We start from the raw sequence: 17,001 nt of genomic DNA on the forward strand, positions 1-17,001 counted from the left end.
AGAGGCCCTCCCAGGTTATAGTCTTCAGCACTGTCCTCAAAAATACCTAATTCTCAGCTTTTAGGTTTTGCATTTTTTTCATTGGACAGTTTTCTTCCTGACTTTATGTCAAAAATCCAATAGTGTTGCGTCATCAGCTGACAGTTCAATTAGCTCCACCACTAATTTTGTTGAAAGCAAAGAACTTATAATCATCTGACTTGCAAAAAAATTTGTTATTCTGTCATTAGATTCCTTAACTTTCTCAAGGGACCTTTAATTATACTGATCACTCTCACTGAGAGGCATTTAGGAAGAGATGAGAAATTCGAGATACTGTTAATTGCAACACATCTTTAGCATTAAATATCACTTTCAATATATCTTAGCTGCAGCTGCAGCTTTAGCTCAATTTATTGTAAATAGGAATCATGCAAATTAGCAAGGCCAGTCTCTGTCAAACTAACTAAATCAGACTTCATTTACAAAAATTTTCAAGTCAAATCAATGTGCTGCTGCTGCTGCTGCTAAGTCACTTCAGTCGTGTCCGACTCTGTGTGACCCCATAGACGGAAGCCCACCAGGCTCCCCCGTCCCTGGGATTCTCCAGGCAAGAACACTGGACTGGGTTGCCATTTCCTTCTCCAATGTGTGAAAGTGAAAAGTGAAAGTGAAGTCGCTCAGTCGTGTCCGACCCTTAGCGACCCCACGGACTGCAGCCTACCAGGCTCCTCCATCCATGGGAATTTCTAGGCAAGAGTACTGGAGTGGCTTGCCATTGCCTTCTCCGAATCAATGTGCTAAGAGGTGTTATTGTTGCTACAAGTCATTTGTAAATTTCAAGACATACATGGCACTGAGTTTGACAGAAATCTGTTCCTAGATAAGGAGTAAAGCTCTTTCACTTTAGGTATTTTTTTAACTTTTCATTTTATATTGGAGTATAACTGATGAACAATGTTGTTGACACCTTCAGGTGCACAGCAAAGCGACTCAGCTATATATATGTATATATTCTTCCCCTCTCCTGTAACCAATCATCAGTTTGTTCTCTAAGTCTGTGAGTCTGTTTTTGTTTTGCAAATAAGTTCATTTGTACTATTTCTTTTCAGGTTTTGCATATAAGCAATATATCAGGATACTCCTCTTTCTGTGACTTCACTCAGTACAACAATCTCTAGGTTCATGCATGTTGCTGCAAATGGCATTATTTCATTCTTTTTAATGGATGAGTAATACTCCATTAAATATATAAATACATATATATATACACACACACCATGTTTTCTTTATCCATTCCTCTGCTGGTTGATATTTAGGTTGCTTCCCTGCACTGGCTATTGTAAACAATGCTCCAGTGAACATTGGGTGTATGTATCCTTTCACACCGTGTTTTTTTTCTGGATATATGCCCAGGAACGGGACTGCAGGATATGGTAGCTGTTTTTAAAGGAAACTCCATACTGTTCTCCATAGTGGCTGTATCAATTTAAATTCCCAATTTCAATTTAAACAGTGTAGGAGAGTTCCTTCACTTCTCGTATGTCTAACCTAGCTGTTTGCTTTAATCCAGGGCACACTCTCTTTGGCAAAATGCCACCTCTGACTTCACTTGGGATGGGAGCACTGAGATTTTTAAATGAAAATTCTCGCATGCTGCAACTACTGAGTCAGCCTGCTGCAACTAGCAAAACCCCCGGTTAGGACTCAAGACTTTCACTGCTGGGTTCAATTCCTGGTGAGGAACTAAGAGCCCCTAAGAGTTTTCTGTTCAGTCTCTAAGTGTTGTCCAACTCTTTTGAGACCCCACGGACTGTAGCGCGCCACCACCCCCCCCCCCGCCCCGCCCCGCCCCGCCCCAGGCTCCTCCGCCCATGGAACTTCCCAGGTGAGCATACTGGAGTGGGTTGCCATTTCCTCCTCCAAGGGATCTTCCAGACCCAGCGACTGAGCCCGCAACTCCTGTCTCCTACACTGGCAGGTGGATTCTTTACCACTAAGCCACCCGGTAGCCCATACCGTGCCTTACCGCTTCCATTCGGCTGTTCCTCAGTTGTATTCTTATAACAAACCTGTAATGGAAGTGAGGTGTTTTCCTTAGTTCTGTGGGACGTTCTAGAAAATTTGTGAAACTAACCGGTACAAAGTGGCAAAAGAAAACAAATTCCTTCCTACCGCCCAGCGTCTAACATGCTCAGAACGTGCTTAATAAAGTAAAATATTACACTTACAATGTCTAAACTATTCCTTTAGTCTTAAGGTTTCCCCGGGATGTACATCACGGTCTGAGAAGCACCGGTTTAGGGGAATGATTTCTAGAGCCTGGGAAGCCAGCTTGTCTTCCGTTTTTCCTCAGAGCTGGAGCGGCGGTCCATTCTGTTCGTTCCCACTTAGCCCCAAATACAGTGGACTGGTCCTGGCCGCGGAAAGTACAGCAAAGATAGTAGCCCAACCAGGACAAGACCCGGAACAAGAAGTAATTTCCCCTCTGGAGGCTAGAAAGCTGAGATCCCGCCACACTGCCTCGGATAGAAGGGAACCGAGAACCCTTAGCAGACACCCACCGTGAAGTGGAGGGGAGCAATGTTGGTGCAACGCAGCAACAGGGACACTGGGCCTGGCGGAGGCCGGAAGTCGGCATCTGGACCTTCCTCGGGCCGGAAGTGAGAAAGGCGGGGCTTGTCCTGCTCCAGCAGACACTAGGCGGCCCTAGGGGGCGTCAGCATGGGGAAGAGTGTCTGTGTAACACTGCGGGCTGAGCGGAGGGAATGGCATGGGCGGGGTGTCGGTATAGGGGCGTTGGGGAGGGACGCGTATTGCTGTGACACTGCGGGGACTCTGAGGGGACTGGTGTCGGTGTGGCACCAGTGCACGCTGAAGGAGCCGGCGGAACCGGGTGGCCATGGGGATGTGGGCATTGCTGGACGCGATGTGGGAGATGCCGGCCGAGAAGCGTATCTTCGGGGCCGTGTTGCTCTTCTCCTGGACAGTGTATCTCTGGGAGACCTTCCTAGCACAGCGGCAGGTGAGCCGAGACAGGGCCCACCTGACCCCGACACCCGGCCTGCCCTAGGCCAGCCTCATTCTCCACTCCAAGTCCCTGGATGATTGCTGCGGCCGCAGCAGCAACCTTGACCTGATGGGTCCCTATGAGCCTCCTAGCTTGGCCCGATGGCGGGGTAGGCCTTGAGGGAATCTGGTGCTTCAGGATGTTTTCCGCAACGTGGTCATGGGCCCCAGGCCGATTAGGGCCTGGTGAAAGGGGAATCAGGGCTTCCGCCTTGTCAGGCCTGAGCTCTTGTACCTACCCCACAGCTTCCTGAAGATTCCCGGACCCAAACTTACCTCCTTTATGTTTGGCAGCAACGCATAAGCCTTCAGAAGGAAGGTGCTGAAAGTTTAGAATCACAGCTTCCCAATGACATTTGTGTCTCGCTTAACCATAGGACTAGGAAGCCGTTTTCTGAAAAGAAAGATTTCTCAGTCCTTCCAAGGACCTGAACTCTTTTCCCTTAAAAAAAGAAACAAGTATGTTGGTTTTTGCTCAAAGAACAGTATTTTCTTAAAAGCATATTTATTGTTTTTGTTCAAACAGTTAAGTAGAAAGTGAAAGTTACCTGGTAACAGTTCCCTGGAGATAATCAGAATTAACAGTTGGCTGGATTACAGATCAGAACTTTATTTTTTTCTGGCAGCACAGGTACTGCTTGAGGGATCTTAGTTTCCCTGCTTGCCCTGGCAGTGGAAGGGCAGAAGTCCTAACCACCTAACCATCAGGGAATTCCTGAGATGTGAACTTTTAAATGAGATAGATTTTTTAAGTGTAATTGACCACTTTAATTGACCAGTCTTTCACTGCTGGTTTTCTTCTATGTTGGCACTGAATTGTCAACTGTGATGGTTAGGAAAACCTTGCCTTTTTTAACCGCTGGAACCTTTTTCTTGAGTATTACATTCTTTTTCCTCTGCAAATTTTTCCTCTCAGATTGCATTCTGTATGAATCTTTAAATCGAAAATTTTAATTTTTCTGTGACTGTCAATGTCTGGATTCTATCTAGATTTCCTTTTTTTAGTCCGCGATATTCAAAGAGGTGTTAAGCTGTATAGCACTAGGTTCTCTGACTTAGCTCTTAGGATACCTTCATTAGTACAGAATCTTTAGGCCTAGAGAAATACCTTTGCAGAAAATAAGCACACAGGATGTAGTGTCTAAATTGAAGATGGGATATTGAACATCTACCTATCTTTAATAATAAGCCTAGTTATAGTAACTACTTTTTGGTAGTCTTCTTTATTCAATTATGCTTTAATGTAACACCAACTATCAAGGGTTTGTTAAGTTATCCAATAATAAATAGAAAAGCCATTTGTTATAAAACCATTGTAGAAAATGCTGTCCATTATATTATTTGGAATCTGTTCCCTCTACTATGTACCATGGGCTGAAATTACTTTTTAGAGTTTGGTATAATAAGAGTTTCTTTCTTGAAGACCTGATCTGTTTCTGTCACGTCTCAAATTTCCCTTAATTTGGCTTCTAGAATCAAATTTAATGACTAGTCCCTGTAGCTGTTAATACCCGTGGTTAGCATATTTAGTTTCTTCTATCCAGGGATTTGTTTTCTGTGTTATAGGATATATGTTATTCCTGGAATGATTGGTAGCCTTTGTAATGTTACAATTTTGGTTTACCTGTGCAAACTTAAGTGTGATGACAGCTTTGATTTTAATTTCACCTAGGCAACTAGTTTCAGGTTTTCTCCTTTTACTTTCTTCCACCAGTTGTTTTTAGTGGTCAGTGTATTTGATCAAGTGCAGTATTTGTGCATGTATAGAGCAAATTCTTCAGGCTTAAGTGGCAAGTTAATGTTATAAGCCAGTCAATGTTTGATGTAAACAACTATTGTAATAAGTAACAAATTGGCTTGACTGTTTCCTTAAGGTGTTTTCTTCAAAATATTTCAGAGACGGGTATATAAAACTACAACTCATGTACCGCTGGAGTTAGGACAGATCATGGATTCAGAAACATTTGAGAAATCTCGACTGTATCAGCTGGATAAAAGTACTTTCAGCTTCTGGTCAGGACTCTATTCAGAGGTTGAAGGCACTGTGAGTACCTTACTTCTTGGAGAGACATCTCTCAAATTATTTAATACCTTGTAATGTTTATTTTCATTTTTGTGTTTTGTGACACAGAAAAGGGTTGGTACCACACCTCCAAATCCCAGAATACTTTCTTAACCTTTATTGTTGATAGTAATGAGTGGGAGCAAAAGAGGCAGAAACACATAACTGTCTATAGATAGTTGAAAATTGTGGAATATGGTAACTGTCACCCTGAGGCCACATATGAAAAAGAACCTTACATTGTATTACAGTGTATTCCATTCATTGTATTACATTGTATTATTTTTGTAGCAATTTCAGCTTGTCTTCTTGCCTCACTCATAACTCTAACCTGACCTCCACATTGCAGCCCAAGGAATCCTGAAGCACAATTCTGATCATGTTATTCTACATAAAACCTTTTGCTGGCCCCTTGTTTCCTTCAGAGTAAAGTCTAAATTTCCCGGCATGATTTAAGAGGTCCTTTTGACTGGGGCATTGCTTACTTGAGCCTCATCTTTTTATTCCTTCCCCCAAATTCTTCCCACTTCTTTATTGTCCATCTCCCACCCAGATTGGTTTCTTATGACCTTGAGTCTTTTCACATGCTGGTATCTCTGTCTTGGCCGCCCTTCCTGTCCCCCTTCATCTCCACTCTTGCACTGGGGCCTGATTAATCCCTACTCTTCCACCAGGATCCACCTGAGACGTCATGTCTTCTAAGAAACTCTTTGAAATTTCCCCATCCCTCAAGTCTGGGTTAGGCAACATCCCATCATCATTCCCATCAGAGTACTTACTTAGCACATTGTATTGAATTTGCCTTTTTGGATGACCGACTGGTAGTTCCTTAAAGATAGGGTACTTTAAAGTCTTGTTCATCATTTTATATCTAGTACCTGGCATATAATAAGCATGTGATTCGTATTTACTGAATGATGTAATGAGTGAAAGATAGTTTTTACTTAGTAAAACAGGGCCAGTCTTTCCCCATGCTAAAAGAAGAGAGGCTGTACAGTACCATGCTGTTTCTTTGTCTTCTTCTTGAGATCTTTCCTGGCCCCTGACCCCAGTACTGTTTTAGCCAATTTTCCTAACTGCCCCTCCACAGATATCTGTATGTCTGTTTCTGTACTGTCTGTGTATATAAAACTGTGCTTTACACATACAATGAGTAAGATTTTTTCACACCCACACCCAGAAGACTGATTCTTGGTTTTCCACCCCTGAGAACCATGGACCCTGGAGAAGGAAATGGCAGCCCACTCCAGTATTCTTGCCTGGAAAATCCCAGGGACAGAGGAGCCTGACAGGCTGTGTCCATGGGATCACAAAGAGTTGGACACGACTGATCAAGTAAACAGCAGGAACAATGGAAAGTGCATGCTGTTGAGGTTAAGAGCCGACTGAACTGCAGTGGCTTGAGTTTGAATCTCAGCTCAATCATACTAGCTTTGTGACCTCAAGCAAGTCATTCAACATTTCTGTGCCTAAAATTTTCCATTAAAATTGCATGGTAATAATAGCTCCTCATTCATGTGTTGTTGAGAGGATTGAAAATTAGTTAATATGTGTAGGATGCTGAGAACAATGTCAGATCCACTGCAAGTGCTCCATGAGTGTTGTCTATTGTGTTTCTTATCATCATAGTCATGGTTATCACTAACCCTCTGGAGCTCTTTATTTATTTTTTAAAGACAGATCTGCTACTCTTTATCCATTTATAAAACTTAGTTTAAAACTCAGCACCATCCTGGTATTCTGAAATGTGACTCATTCTGTGTATCCATCATATATCTAACTGAGCCAAAACACCATTCTCTACTTATTTCATTAGGCACAAAATTAAGTTATATAAGTTAAATTTTTTTGAAGTTTTTAAGAGCTACTATTGAAGGAAATGGCAACCCACTCCAGTACTCTTGCCTGGAAAATCCCGTGGACAGAGAAGCCTGGTAGGCTACAATCTGTGGGGTCACAAAGAGTCGGACACGACTGAGTGACTTCACTATTGATAAATAATACAATATAGAGTGATATATACATGAGTAGAATCCATAAGTTTATATTAATGAAAAATGGGTATATATTCTTTTTTAAAAAAATAGACTAGACTATTTTTTAGAGCAGTTTTAGGTTGACAGCAAAACTGAGTGAAAAGTACAGACATCCCCGTATACCCCAAGCCCCCACATATGTGCAGAACTCTCCCACTGTCAACATCCTGAGTCACAATGACATGTTTGTTTCAATGGATTAACCTACACTGACACATCGCTATCACTCAGAATCCATAATTACATTACCATTGCCCTTGGTGTTTTCCATTCTGTAGGTTTGGACAAAAGTATAATGACAAATATTCACCATTACTATACCATACAGAATAGTTTCACTGGCCTGTGCTCTGCCTGTTCGTCCCTGCCTGCCCTCTCATCCTTGGCAACAACTGATCTTTTTATTATTCCCATAGTTTTGCCTTTTCCAGAGTGTCATGTAATTGGAATCTTGTATCTTATAACCTTTTCAAATTGGTTTCTTTCACTTAGTAATAGGCACTCAAGTCTCCTGTGTCTTTTCATGGCTTGATTTTATACTCTTTTTGAGAGAATATTCTGTCATAATTTCTCCAGAACTCTTTTAGATCCCTCAGTATCACTAAGAGAAAGATTCCTAAATTGAAAATAAGGTTTTAGGTAACTTTCACTGTAAGCATTTTTGCTGCATTTTCTTCACATAACCAATTGACTGTAAGGCATTTTTGCCATAAAAGATAAAATAATGAAAAATAAAAGAGGGACATTAAAAAAGACATAATGAAGCATGTAAAATTGATCCCAAAATTAAGCAGACATTATTGCAAAATGTAGAACATTTTAATGCATTTAAAATGTGTGTGAATTCATGTCAGTACTGTGTAATAACTAATATTATTTTGTGAATTGTACATAAGCATTTTTTCCTTCCAAGTCTTTTGTTCATAGTATACATTTTTTTCTTGTTGATTTGTCTCATTGTTTAGTATCACACTTTTTCACTAAAACTTATTCCTTTGTTAAGAGAAGTATTGCTTTACAAATACTAGGATGCATATTTGTAACTGAGCCCTGTATTGCTTTGTTAAAGCCTCTATACTGTATTTTTTTCTGGTGTATTGTAATATGTCCAGATAGATGTTCCAAAATTCTATAGGAAATATGGGTTCAACTGTGCACCTTTGAGACCCTCAATGCCTCTTTCTCCTGTGATGTAGTGTGTTTCAAAGTAAGAAGCCACGTCAGTAAAGCCATCAATAACATCACTAACTGCAGGTTATGCTAACTAATTTTAGGCAGTTGAAACCAAACTGTCAACCTCCAAACTGTCAACCAGTTGTTTTATCTTTCACAAGAAATTTCTTTACAGCCAGTTGGTTACGCAGTGAAAATGTTTGCAGCAACATATTTAAGGCAAAGAAGCTTATGGCAAAAATACAGACACGTGAATGTAATTGAGATTGGCTACCATAATTGTTTCATCAGTTAAAGAAACTAGCTGTTTGTAGCTTTGTTAAATGGTTATAGAATTGTCTCGTAAGTCATAAAATTTGCATTGACAAATATGTATTATTAAGACTAGTGTGGTTAGAACCGAGTTGTTAGGAACCTCTCTAATTTCCTTAAGATTATGGAAAATGGCAAAGATTCTGGAAGAGTTAAATCTTGGCACTTTAGAAAAATTAATAAATGGTCTGAAAAATAAAATTATATTGCCTTTTGGGGTACACAGTGATTGCTAGTAATTAGTCTTTACAGAATTGACTTTATTATATTTTTACTAGTCCAAGCCAAGTTTATTTACTGATATATTGAGGATTAATATTAAAACTCAATGCCTTCCAGCCAAGCCAGGAAAGGTATATATGTGTGATATATGTGGATTATATCTGGTTTTGGCTAATTTATCTGAAGCATTTCTTCTATTAGAGACATGGTTCAAGTAGGAAATCAGCCTTCAGATGCAGGTAGAGGGGTAGAATTGGACACCGTCCTCTTCCCTCATTGATGTTTGATTCTTTAAAATTCATTCACCTACCCCTACAAGGCCATTATACAATGACAGGGAAAATATTTTCAGTCTCCTTGGCTGTCACGTAAACGGTTCTGGGAAAGATGGGTGATAGCTTGTTTATTATGCTTAGTGGCCATGGGAATAGCTCAGTTTGTTCCAGATGACAGAGGTAGGGAGAATCCATATATAGAATGAGAGACCTTTGTAATGTGCTATGGCTCAAACTAGAAGCTGTACTGATGGGCTAAAGCTGGGAACAGTAACAGTCATCTTCATAATAATTGTATGAGTTGTGATTTTCACTTCGTGTATTGCTTTTATATTTATTGTTTTGTTTGATGTTTACAACAGTGCTCTGAGGTTCTAGAAGGGCTTCCCAGGTGGCACTAGTAAAGAACTGGCCTATCATTGCAGCAGACATAAGAGACACGGGTTCAGTCCCTTGGTCAGGAAGATCCTCTGGAGGAGGGCATGGCAACCCACTCCAGTATTCTTGCCTGGAGAATCCCATGGACAGAGGGGCCTGGGCGTACAGTCCATAGGGTCACACAGAGTTGGACATGACTGAAGTGACTTAGCCACACACACACTGAGGTAGAAAGTATATAGGCATTATTATTCTCTTTTTATGGATGGGAAAGCAAAGGTTAAGAGAAATTAAACTGCTTGACCATATAATGTCCAGGTGACCCTCACTGCCAAATGAGAGAGTGGAGTTTCAGACTGTTCTTCTAAATCTAAAGAAGAAACCATTCTTGAAAATCTCGGACTGCAACATGGATATAGTAAATGTATCCTTGGGGAATTAGTAAACTATATTTGCCATTAGATAAGAAGTGTTTTGTGTTACTTTTAAGTCCTCTTCTGTTTGAAAGCAAGTTCATTAGTTCCCATTGTGTTGATTAAAATTAATTGGTTTGTAAGCTTTGGTCACAAAGAAAAAGTAAAAAGATTAAATTAGACTTTTTTTTGCTGTGCTACTTTCTACCCAAGGGAACGTAAGAGGCCCATGTGACCAATTAACAGATGCCACTGTTCACACAAATGTGACAGAGCACCCAGATATAAAATGTTCCCCCTCTCTGAGACAAACTTTCCTGATATCTCATAGGTGTCACTAAAGAGCCCTCTCAAGAAATGGAATGGCTGGGGAGTAGAGTAGGGCAGAGTGGAAAAATTTCAAACTGTAGCCTAATTTCTGATCACTTCTGAGTGAGCAGTTCATCCTCCTTGAGTCTCGTTTTTTCTGCTCTTTTAAGATGAGAAGCAGATAGATTAATATCGTATTTCATATGGTTTGTGGCAAGGACTGAGTAAGATAATATAAATGAAGCAATTAGTACAGTACTCAACACAAAGCAATGACTTAGTCATTGGGTTTCTCTGGGCAAGTTACTTTTAACATTTCTGAGTGTCAGTCGCCTTATCTATAAGATAGAGATTACTGTGCTCCCTAGCCTGGGTGCTTTTCAAGGCTTTAGTGAAATAGTATATGTGAAAGCAGGTGACTTGTTTTTCTTGGCATCATTAGTTCTTTTTAAAGGACATCCTATCTATACAGAGAAACTTTACTCTTGGCTGTGTTTTGTTTTTCGTTCCCCAAAGCGTGCTAAACAACATTAGCAATAGCTGTTTCCAAATGCATTCAGAGTTCATATTAAAGCTACCCGTGATACATACTTAATAGCTGGACTTTTAATCATAGGTATTCCAACCTTTTCCCCAAAGCATTATAAATCCTTGATTCTGCATTATTTATTAGTACTGAGAATAGGATGAAGGAAATGCCATTCCAAGTCAATTAGTTCTACAAGTGGAGCATATACCACATAGAGTGGTGCCAAAGCATGTCCTCTGGGAAAATAGTTTATATCCAAGATTGAGTTAGTTAAAATGGAAATGATGGATGTAGAGTTAAGGGTGCCTCACTTTTAAAAAGCAGTTTATTGAAATAGTGATTTTCAGACTTTGGTTGTACATCACATATAACTGGAGACTGGCTCTCGGGCCCCTCTCCCAGTTTCTGATTCTGGTTCTAGGGTGGAGCTGGAGACATATTTCTAACAGATTCCCAGGCAATGCTGATGCTGTTCCAGAGACCATATTTGAAACCTGTGGTATTATATCAATCCCCTGCATACTTGTAAAACTCCAAAAGATGGGGACTTCTCTCGTGGTCCAGTGGTTAAGAATCCGCCTTGCAGTGCAGGAATGTGAGTTCAATCCCTGCTTGGGGAACTAAGATCTCACATGCCACTGGGCATCTAAGCCCACATAGCGTAACTACTGAGCCCGTGTGCCGCAACAAAAGATCCCACGTGCTGCAACTAAGACCTGAGGTAGCCAAATAAATATTTTTAAAAATCTGGAAGATGAATAGATCAAGTATGAGTGAGATAGTGGGGAAAACAGGAATGCTCTAATGGGAGTGTAATTTGGTATAAACACCTTAGAGAACAGGCTGATAATGCCAAATAAAGTTAAAACTCACCACATACGGATCTAAAGAGATGTAGAGTGTAAAAAGCAAGTTGTAGAATGATAGATCCAATATGATCTCATTTATATATATTCTTAAAAATCATAGGTAAACCACTATATTAGGCTTCCCTGGTGGCTGCAGTGGTAAAGAATCCTCCTGCCAGGCAGGAGATGCAGGTTTGATCCCTGGGTTGAGAAGATCCCCTGGAGAAGGAAATGGCAACCCACTCCAGGATTCTTTCCTGGGAAATCCCATGGACAGAGTAGCCTGGCAGACTACAGTCCATGGGGTCAGACAGAGTCAGACATGACTTAGCAATGAAACAATACCACTAGCACCAAACCACTATGTTATTTATGGATACATATATAGAAATGGAAAGTGGATTGGAAGGACACCTGTGCAATATATGATAATACCCCAAATTCTCAAAGCCACAAGGAACCATGTCTGAATGGATGGGAATATTGTGCGTCTAACCAATGAGTGTGATCATTGTGTTTCCAAGGCTCCATGGGTGAAAAAACAATATATTGACTCCTCTTGGCCAAAGTGCTTCTACAAACTTGGTATCTGTTGTGAAAAGCCATGTTTCGTAAGCATATATTCTTTTCACATTTTTAAGAGCTACTCCCTCATTCATATGTCTTTTTGGTTTGGTGAATATCTCTGTTCACTTTATCTGCTCATGACAAAGGGTGGTGCTGAGAAAGGGGCGTACTCCTGTGAAACCCTGATTCCCACCTCAGGATTCACTTTTTCCTTATCGAGATGGCTCTGATAGCCTATTGTGTCCCCCAGTTTGGTAGGTGGACATGTTTAGTTATACCAGTACTAATACTTTGTCCTAACCAAGAGAGCTGTTTCCTTTCAAGGAGAAGCCAGTTATGGAGCCATAGAGCCTGGCTTAAATCCCATTTCTGTCACTCATAGGATTTTTGATAAGTTGACTCAGTCATTCTAAGCTTAGTTCCTGATTCTTAAGGTCTTTTGTGGTCTTTTGACAAAAGTTTTTTTTTTTCCCCTCTCTCTCTCTAAACAGCTTTATTGAGATAAAATAACATATACAATTCATCCATATAAAATGTATAGGCGAAAAACTTTTGCTTAACAGTCTAACCTTAGAATCTCAGTTGGTTTCTATTTGTCTAAATGTGTATTTTATCCTAAATAAGATAGGTCTCTCTCTCTCTTTTTTTTTTTTTAACATACTCTAATATGGTAGTTTCTAGAACTGCTTAAATGTGACCAACATATACTTTGTTTTACAGCTTATTCTTCTCTTTGGAGGAATTCCGTACCTCTGGAGACTCTCTGGGCGCTTCTGTGGTTATGCTGGCTTTGGACCAGAATATGAGGTATGTCATTCATTAGCATATATTTGTCGGTCTTTTCTTCTTCCTTGGCCAGCTTTCTGCTCAAGTTAATTTTTTGGCCTCTATCTAACGAAGGCTTCTCTGTGTAGTTCTCATCCACTTACGTTAAGATAATGCACATTACTATGGTAAACTCCAGAATTTCAATGGCTTATCACAGTAGTTTATTTCTCAATCACATAATAGTCCAGTGTGAGTATTTTGGGAGTCAGCAGGTGACATCCTTTTATGTGGTAAGCCAGAGATCCAGTCTCTTCTTATCTGGCTCTGCCACTCCCTAAGTGCCCCTATGTTCTCTGCATCCAGCAGGCAGAAGGAATGAGAGGGTGGAGAAAGTGCATCCCCTTCTTAACTGCCTTGGCTCCGAAGTGATACCTGTCCTTGGCATTCACATTTCATTGGTGAACCAGTCATTTAGTCTCAGATGCAAGGGAGCTAGGTAATGTAGCCTCTGGGTAGGCAGCTGATTCTTAGAAACTGCTCTGTGCAATCAGTGAAAAGTCAAGCATGAATTTTGTTGAACTTATGCTAAGCAGATCCCTGTGCTACATGTGTATAGCAGATACTTTCAGCAGAGACAGAATGTATCTCCTAGTATCTCCACTGAGCTCCTTGAGTTGGCAGCCCACTCTTCTGGGAATTCTAGGTACAGTGTTGGAATCAAAGCCTTAGACCTGAGACTTTGCCTGTAATGGATGCTGGGACACTGTTTTTGACTTTTTCTCAGTAATTGGTCTGTTCTCTCCTTCCTGTTTATTTGAAACAAGGCATCTCTTCAGCATGACGTGTGTAGGTACCTTGGGCTTTAGTTCAGCTTATCCTGAGTCGCTTTTTTGTATACCATTTTCTAAGGAAGCCAAACTCTTTTAAGACCTCTTCTTCCTGTGATGTATCTGTATCTTTGTAGACATGTCCTGACCTGCCATGGCACTATTGCTGTTTACTTGCTTGTTCTCTGCATTGTTTTGTAAACAGTTTAAGATGGTTTTCTGTAAACATGAATGGTTCCTCAGAGGCCTTCTTTGACTCCTATCAGCTAAAATATCATCCTTCTGTCACTGTTTAGTGAGGCACATCACCTTATTTTATTTTCTTTACAAATGCATTTACCACTGTCTGCATTTATCTTTACTGTCTGAGCCACCAGGGAAGCCCTCCATTTATCTTATTGTTTATTTGTTTACTTTTGATCTATCACCCTGACAAAACTTTTAGGTTATAAGGGGACAGAGACGTTACATGTTTTCTTCACTGCTGTGACTTGTGCCTAGAACAATGCTAGTCACAGAGTAGGTACTTCATAAATATTTGTTTAATTAATGAACCCAATCTATATACATACATATAAAAATATTCCTTACCTTAACAGGAAGTTTTTTATATAATGTTCTTAGACATTATCTTTGCATTTAACAGTGTTTTAGCGCTCTCTTTCTGTCTGTGTATATAGATCTTCATTTCTCTGATGGGTGCCTGGTGCTGGCAGCAGTCCTTACTCTGCACCATTCTGATATACATGCATTTCAGTTTCCCTGGTTTAGTTAATAACACCAGCCCCTCAGCAGTTTCAAATTTCACTTAACCACAATATGTTATGTGTGTAACTGCATAAAGTACAAGTTCCCTGCTAGCTCTTCAGTGTACAGATCACTGTGCAAATAACAGATGCTCATACAGTGACTGATCACATCACTCTTCAAATTCTGCCAGTGGCTGGGTCACTGCCCAACTGCTGTTCAGTGATTCAGAGTGTGCAGTTGTGTTGTCTCCTGTCTCCCAGCTGTAAACCCACATGACATTTTACAAAGATGGATCACTGGAAGAGGGAATTGGCCAACAAAGATGAAAGTATAGGGACTTCCCTGGTGGCCCAGTGGTTAAGAGTCTGCCTTCCAGTGCAGGGGACTTGGGTTCCATCCCTGCTCTGGGAAGATCTCACATGCCGTGAAGCAACTAAGCCTGTGTGTGACACGCCTGGAGAGCCCGTGTGCTCTGAAGCTCATGTGCTGCAACTGGAGAGAAGCCTGCAGGCTGCAACAAAGAGCCTGTGTACCATAGCTAAGACCTGATGCAGCCCAATGAATAAATACTTTAAAAAAAAAGAAAGTAAAGAAATGAAAGATTGGTATTGAAATTCACATCTAATGTACATGGTATAGAGGAAAGAGCTGACCAAATTCTTACCTAAAACAGCTCTTCTTGGTTTCTGTTTTTTCATAGTATATGAAGTACTAAAATACCTCTTTCTTGGATCCCAATAGTACTTATCATATACATGATATTCTTATTTTTGCCAGTTGGACAGGGAGAAAATATTATTGTACTATTATTTCATATAACTTATTGTTGACTGGAGAAGTCAGTAATGAAGCAGCATATGAAAGTAAAAGTATGTGAATATCAATACAGATTTTTCATATAACTAGTGTCCTAGTGATGAATATTTAAGTTGGTTCAATTTTTCTTGATTGCATATAGAAGTGTCCATTGTTGTAGACAGGTTTCACATCTATAAGAAACCTGAACTAGTACATACCAAAATTTGAAAAGTAGTTTCCTCTGGAGAGAATTTTGGCAATTTTTATTTCCTTATTTTTGCTTATCTCTCAAGAAAATTCAGTAATGAGCATGTACTTCTTACATAATGAAGACCAATTTTTTCACTAAAAAAAGAAGAGAACTAGGTGGACCTCAACATCTCCTTAGGTATAAGTAGTGTGTTTTTTGACAGGACTTTCTGCTTTCTGGGATTCCCTGATAGCTCAGTTGATAAAGAATCTGCCTGCATTGTGGGAGACCTGGGTTTGATCCCTGGGATGGGAAGATCCCCTGGAGAAGGGAAGGGTTATCCACTCCAGTAAACTGGCCTAGAGAATTCCATGGACTGTATAGTCCAGGGGATTGCAAAGACTCAGACACGACTGAGTGACTTGCATTTATTTTCTGCTTTCAAGAATACCAGCAAGTGGTCTCCTAATTAGTGTCTGTACTTTTTGACAGTGAGATTTGGCCCAGCCTTTTCCAGCAAGTGCTCAACTTAAAGACTCAGAATACTCCAGAGTTCTGTTGCCACGTTATGAATATGAGCTGGAATGAGTAGGTTCATCTCAGACAAGAGGTGAAGTGTGCCATCAGGCCATTTTGGTCTGGATCACTCCACCCTCATGGCACAGGACTTTATAATGTTCTGTGTCCTGGAACCTTAAGTTATTCACTTATGGGGCTAGAGCCCAGATCTTGTTGCCTTTGAGAAGCTATAAGTCAAAACCCTTTCCCCTCACTGCCCAGTAGATCTTGTTTCTAAGATATTTTCTCCTTTCTGAGTTATAATTAGGGGTCTTCTAAGAAAAGGTCCTGGTGTTTGTGTATTCTCCAATTTTCCCAGTGTGACTGTCACACCTTTTTTCAACTAGAGTATTAATATCTTCCTTAACTCAATCATCTTTCTAAATACTAGCTTACAGTTACCTGTTAGGAGTGGAAGGGTCTTAGAAAAGAGTAGTGAAAAGTAGCATTTTGGGATTGGATTATGAAAATTGTTAAAAGCGTAATGAGTTTGCAGTCTTTTAGAGCCATTACAAATTTTTTAAGTAGAGAAGTGGCATTTTAGATTAATCTGGTGTGTATGTAGGATGGATTAGAAGGGGAGGGATTGACAATAGGCAGGGAAAGGTGCTGGCTGTTTTAGTGTTTAAGGCAAAATAATATAAAGCACCCTTGGAATCTTAGTGTTTAAGGGGGAAGTAAGCCCAGTGATTAGGGAATTAGACTTATTAATTAATTAATTATTTGGCTACATCACACGCGGTATCTTTTTTGCAGCACCCAGACTCTCTAGTTGTGGCACATGGGCTCTGGAGCTTGTGGGCTTCAGAAGTTGCAGCAAGCATATCCTATACCAAGATTACATTATGCTCTGTTATTTAATATGGTTATATTTTTTGAAGATGAGATTCTGACTCAGTAGTTTTGAAGAAGGTCCTGGAATCTGTTTTGTTTTTTTT

General features: G+C 40.2%; 1 protein-coding gene across 1 annotated transcript in view; it reads left to right on the forward strand.

The window, feature by feature from the left end:
* The first annotated feature begins 2,786 nt into the window (after positions 1-2,786).
* Positions 2,787-17,001, forward strand: part of ZMPSTE24 (zinc metallopeptidase STE24) — a 41,890-nt gene continuing 27,675 nt past the window's right edge. The window contains exons 1-3 of the mRNA XM_055403068.2: positions 2,787-3,004; positions 4,946-5,092; positions 12,893-12,979. Of these exons, the coding sequence (XP_055259043.1) occupies positions 2,882-3,004; positions 4,946-5,092; positions 12,893-12,979 (357 nt within the window). The 5' untranslated portion in view covers positions 2,787-2,881. The remainder of the gene's footprint in view (positions 3,005-4,945; positions 5,093-12,892; positions 12,980-17,001) is intronic.

This window comes from Moschus berezovskii, chromosome 4, assembly GCF_049115385.1.
Source record: "Moschus berezovskii isolate FMDL1 chromosome 4, NW_MosBer_1.0, whole genome shotgun sequence".
In the NCBI taxonomy this organism is placed as follows: domain Eukaryota; kingdom Metazoa; phylum Chordata; class Mammalia; order Artiodactyla; family Moschidae; genus Moschus; species Moschus berezovskii.